This window comes from Myotis lucifugus, unplaced genomic scaffold (genome assembly GCF_000147115.1).
Source record: "Myotis lucifugus unplaced genomic scaffold, Myoluc2.0 scaffold_803, whole genome shotgun sequence".
NCBI lineage: Eukaryota > Metazoa > Chordata > Mammalia > Chiroptera > Vespertilionidae > Myotis > Myotis lucifugus.
This window is the reverse complement of record NW_005871851.1, coordinates 127,980-133,873: the sequence shown is the minus strand read 5'-3', so window position 1 is coordinate 133,873 and position 5,894 is coordinate 127,980. Positions and strand designations below refer to the sequence as shown.

General features: G+C 53.1%; 1 protein-coding gene across 1 annotated transcript in view; it reads left to right on the top strand.

Annotated features, from left to right (window-relative positions):
* The first annotated feature begins 4,759 nt into the window (after positions 1-4,759).
* MBOAT2 (membrane bound O-acyltransferase domain containing 2) overlaps positions 4,760-5,894 on the top strand; it is a 39,831-nt gene continuing 38,696 nt past the window's right edge. Inside the window, exon 1 of the mRNA XM_023747163.1 lies at positions 4,760-4,790. Within this exon, the coding sequence (XP_023602931.1) occupies positions 4,760-4,790 (31 nt within the window). The remainder of the gene's footprint in view (positions 4,791-5,894) is intronic.

Here is a 5,894-nt window from a genome sequence, read left to right as displayed (position 1 = left end):
TGTGACTGGCGCTCAGGTGACGTCCCTGCTGGGGTCCCCGTTGTTGGCAGGAGGCGTCACCCGTGTAGCGCCTCAGCTCACACTCCTTTCCCGGAGCGTTGGCACATGGCCGCCCTCACAGCAAGGAGGTGGTGGGGTGGCGAGCACACGCCCCCCATCTGGGGCCACACCAGCTCCAGTTCTGTGGGGGGCAGGGGGCTGGGGGCGTGGAGCCGCCCGCAGGGCCTGGATCATCAGGGAGAAGCAGCGGGGACTTGGGCCTGGGCCGGCCGGGCCGGGAGGGTAACTGTGTCTGGGACTCGGAGCCGAAGTGCAGCTTCCCGGGGAGGGAGCCGCTGGTAAAGCAGGTGCAGGCCCTGGGCCAGGCGAGGGCCCATCAGAGGTCAGAGGGCAGCTGGGCGGGGCTGATGCTGGTGCTGATGGAGCAGCAGACGAGCTTCCCACGGAGGTTCTGGTGGGGAGATGGTGGCGCCAGGACCCAGCGTGGGCGCAGGCTGGGGCCCTGCCACTGAGCGTCGCTTCCGGGCTGTGTGGGCCGGAGAGCCTGGCTCCGTCTGCACCCCAGTGGGTGCTGCCCTTGCACCCCGGTGCCAGCCACTCTGCTCTGGGAACCCGGTGGGGGGTCGTGTGGCTTCTGCCTGGACGCCTCTGTGATGGGCGGCCTGCTCCTTCCCGGGGCAGCCAGATCCGCTCCTGGACGGCTGTGGCTGCTGGTTTGTCATCTCAGGGCTCACAGTTTCTGGAACAGCCCAGAAGTGGTCCGGGTCATGTAAAAAGCACTGGTTTTTGAACAACAATGAGAGCTTTTCCTTTTGCTCTTAAATTGTTACCTATTTTCTCCTTTGATAGTTTCCATTACGCATTCCCCCCTTTTCATGCTTCGCTCCCGCCCTGCAGGAGCTGCCTCGCCTTGTTTGGGGCACCTGTGTGTTCACAGGGGGGTGACCAGTGGGCCCAGCCTGGGTGCGTGCCACTCCCCTGCGCCCCCACTTCTCCGTGGCCACCTCTGAGGCCATTAGACACCTGCCCCCTTTCTTTTCTTTTATTTCTTATTGGTCTCAGAGAGGAAGGGAGAGGGTGGAGAGAGAGAAACATCAACGATGAGAGAGAACCATTGATCATCTGCCTCCTGGGGATCGAGCCCGCAACCCGGGCATGTGCCCTGATCGGGAGTTGAACCATGACCTCCGGGTTCATGGGTTGATGCCCGACCACTGAGCCCCGCCGGCTGGGCCATCCCCTTCTTTCTGCACGTGGTTGGCTTCTGAACAACGGCCCTGTAGTAAGTTGGGTCTCCGTACCCCTGCGCCTCCTGGTGTGGGTCTCGGGGCTGTGCGTGAGCGCTCCGGGCTCTCCCGCGATGGTGGCCGCACCCGAGCGTTGGTGTCCACGTTCGCCCTCTTCAGGCCATTGCAGGGTTGGCATACTGGTCTGAAGGAGGACTGGTTTCGCCTCCATCATGTCCTCATATGAACTAAAAGTAAGAAAGTGCGGATGTCGCAGTAAGCATTCTCTCATGAAGAATACAGTCATCACGGTGATAGGATCTGCAGGCAGGACCCAATGCCATGTCTGTAGGCTCCGGGCACTCGTCGTCCCCAGCTGGCTGCTTGCGTGTCAGTGCGAGAGAGCGTGTCTGAGCTCACGGAACGCTGGAGGGGTGTGACCTGAGGTGTGGAAATAGGGGTCCCCCAAACCTCGTCTTGGACCGGGGTCTGATGGCGGGGTGTTGAAGTCAGCATTGAGTTAGAGCTGAGTGTCCTCCAGCAAATCTCAGCGACGGTCGACAGAGTCCTCGCACCGTCCTCACGCATCGTTTCCCTTGGGAGATTCCAAGCACGAGAAACTCTCCTCTTAAACCTTCGAAGACGGTGGCTCAGGTGACTGAGTGAGAGTGAATGTGGTTGGGATGCCCCCCCCGTTCTCTTCAGCCCTCTGCATTTTCTTCCTATTTCTTCTGTATTTTTTTTATGAACTAGAGGCCCGGTGCACGAAATCCGTGCAAGGGGCTCAGCCCTTGCGGCCCTGGGGTGCCTCGCAGCCCCGCCCCCCCCCCCCCACTGGTCGTTCCGGAAGGTCGTTCCGTCTAATTAGCATATTAGCTCTTTATTATATAAGACGTGTGCCTCCTTGTGTTACTATCATGGGTGAGGTCAGGGTGCTGCTCCTTGTGACACTGAGACGCAGAGCTCATTAAAGACGCGTAGAATTCCCAAGCAGAGCCTTTTCATGAAAAAGGTCATTTTTTATGACTTACCTGGAACTCAATAAAAGTCAAATACAGTTCTTAAAGGTTAAGAATTCTTAAAGGTTAAGTTAGCGCAATAAACCACTTTACAAGTAATAGAATTATAAAATAATCTAATCTCTTTTTGACCTTAAAAATATCGGTGAACAGTTGGCTCCAGGGCTAGAACGTTCTTCCTGAAGTTGTCATGTGAACGAACCCCTTTCTCAGCGCTCATCGTAGCTCGTCTCTTTTCCTACCTGGAGTTTTCATGCTCGTGAATTTTAGTCTCATTTTACTCTTGCAATAACAACCACGTATTTATATTTTGCCTGATAATTATATAAAGCATTTAAGGTGATTTCACTCTGAGTTACATGTAGAATGCTTTTCTATGTATACTTGGAAGTTAACAGTCACACATGAACAATAGTTATGAATGAAAGCATGGTTGTATTATTGGTGTTATTTTGCTCATCAGGAATGGTAGATCAGCTCTCTCACATGATCCCTGGTCCCCACACGTCCCCGGGTGTTAGAAATGACTGGGGAACAGGTGTTCGGCTCTTTGGCTGTTCACAGGCCAAGACCTAAAACCCAAAGCAATATAGCGGCTTAGGACTGAACAACAGGGCGAATGCAGCCAAACTCCAGTCCGCCTGCACCTTGGAAAGGGGTGACAGGAGGGGTTCCCTCAGCATGTTTTACTCTTATTTCTCACCCTCAAAATGCCAGTGTATTGCGTAACGCCGAGAAGAGCAGTAACCGTGAGAAACTCATCCGCCTAAATAAGAGCGCACGTGTGGACGAAGCGCAGGAGCTGCCAGGGCTTCCCACGCGGGGGCGAGCGCTGGGGAGAGGCTGGGAGCTGTGAGATGCGGGAAGCGAGTGTGTGAGGTCACCACGGGCCTGCGTCCCGGAGCCACGCGTTCCGAGTCCGAGTCCTCTTTTTTGTGGTGTTTGTGTGTGTGTGTTTGTGTGTGTGTGTGTGTGTGTAGCGTGTGAGTGTGTGTGTGTGGTGTGAGTGGGGTGTGTGTGTGGTTGTACGTGTATGTGTGTGGTGTGTGTGTGTGGTGTGTGTACATGTGTGGGGTGTCTGTGTGTCTGTGTGTGTGTGGTGTGTTTGGGTGTATGCCTGGTGTGTGTATAGTGTCTGTGTGTGTGTGGTGTGTTTGGAGTCTGTGCATGTGTGTGTGGTGTGTGTACATGTGTGGGGTGTCTGTGTGTCTCTGTGTGTGTGGTGTGTGTGTACATGTGTGGGTGTCTGTGTGTGTGTGTGTGTTCATTAGGCTCACACTGAATGTAAAATTCTTGTAACCTTTTGCCTTTACCTTTGGAGACTCATTTCCAATTCTATTACGTTGCTTCCAAAACCTACGCAGTGGCCCGCCATTGGGACGTATGGTTGTTTAATTATTCCTTAGTCGTGGGAAATGTTTTGCTACCATGATTTCCCAATGAATTTTCCCACATGCACACTTGGCACATATACCTGTTTATTTCCTTAGGAGGAGAGGTTTCTTGAGTCTGAAACAATATATGAAATCACTGGGCTTTTAAAAAATATATTTTTATTGATTTCAGAGAGAGGAAGGGAGAGAGAAACATCAGTGATGAGAGAGAACCACCGATGGGCTGCCTCCTGCACGCCCCACACTGAGGATCGAGCCCACCACCCGGGCAGTGCCCTGACCGGGAATCAAACTGTGACCCCCTGGTCCATAGATGGACACGGAACTTAAAATCACTGGTTTCTGAACAACGGTTAGAGCTTTAGCTATGGTGACTTCACCAGCAGTGCGGGGCGATCTAACGGTCACCTCGGAGCTGGTGGAAACATCTGACCACGGGGGACGTGCAGATGGCCTTCCGGCTGCGGCTTCCTCCAGACCCGGGCGTGGAAACTGGTCAGAGTTTCCCTGGAGCCACCGTATCCCCGCCGCGTGGAGCCTGCTCCTCGGCACAGCCCACGTGACTGGGTCTCCGCCCGTCTCCGGTGATGGACTCACCACATGTCCCTGTGCAGTGTGACGCAGGCACCTGTGATTCCCATCACAGAACCCCTTTTCTTACGCTCATGCTTAGTAGGAAAGTTTCGTCAGGCCATGGGAAGGAGAGGTTACACATCAATTCAGGGGAACTGTGCTGATCTGAAAGAGAAACAAAATGTGAGCTCGCAAGTATCGCACAGCACATATTTGCATTTAACCGGGAACAGGTGCTAAGGAATTGAACAAACAAAATCGGTCAAAATCTCTGTTCTCATGAAATGCGCATTCTAGTGATGATTTTTAAAGATTTGTTGTAGGATAATTTACAGTGTGCAGCATCAGGAGGCATAAAATTCAGTTGGGATTTTCTTTTGGGAGCGGCGTCTGGAACCTTTACGAGTTCTGCAGGAAGTGAGAAGTTAAATGCCCCCATTGGCTCATCTGGGTCGTGTGCTCGCTAAGTACTTGATGGTCAGTATTTCAGAGGCAAGGGCTCTCACGTCCCAGCGAATCACTAAAAATTAACGCGTTTTATATCGACATGATCTTTGGTGAAGAGCGGACTCTTTCGGGTGGGAGGCAGTGAATTGCAAAATCAAATCACCATGTTTGTGAGTGGATATTGTGTTGAACTGAAATCTGATGATAACGAGGCAGCCCCGGAGAAATGCGTTTTTTTGCATAACTTGAAGCCCCTTGAAATTAACAGGAGGCTCGAAATAGACTTTTGTGGGTTTTTTGTGTTTTTTTTAAGGGCAGGTGCCTTTCCCCCAGTATCACATATGGGGCCCCTGGATATGGATGCTCTCAAGTTAATTAGGACAGGAACACTGTACTGACTCGGGCTAATGCTTCTGATAGTCATAGTAGAAATGGGTGAATGAGTGAAATTTTGGCAGCAGTTTTAATAAGTAAACAGATCTGTAAGATTATTTTAGATTCTGCCTCTCCCTTCCTGCCTCCCCAGGTAACCCCGGATCTGCTTTTTGTCGGCAGAGACGAGCTTGCATGTCTAGCAGTTCACAGGGAGAGAGATGTGTAGTCGGTACCGTCTTTTTTCCGAACCCTCCCTCACAGCGTGGTGACTCTGAGAGCCTCTGTGTCCTGTGCGACCCAGTCGTTCGTCCCTTTGTGCTGCTCAGTGTCGCCCTGGCGCGGATGGAGGGTTTGTTTATCCAGTCGCCGCGAATTAGACCCTTCACTCTTTCTTTCCCTCTGCAGGCCTTCCGCTTGACTATTGTAACCACGGGAGAGACAGATGTTGAGTCACACACACACACACACACACACACACACACACACGCACGTGAACAGCCTCGAGCTCCAAACCCTGTTGATAAAATGGGGCTCTATTCCTTGTTCCTATGTGTATCCCCCTTTATCCTGTTTAGGGATGAGCTCGCTGCCAGTCATGTGTCGAGTGCGTTAGCCGAGCGTGGAGATGGGAAAGCAGACCAGTCTCCGTCGTGCTCGGAGGGACAGCCGGGAGAGACAGTTGGGGAGGGACACGGGGAGGGACAGCCGGGCGTGGCTCACTCCTGTGTCCAGCAGCTTGCCTTTCCTGGGCTTCATAACGTGACCGTGTGGCTGCGGTTAGCCTGGGGACCTTTCAACCCCTCGGCGAACCCTCAGTGCTTCCTTCTCGGGGTGGGAGGCTTCCACTGCTGGCTCAAGGC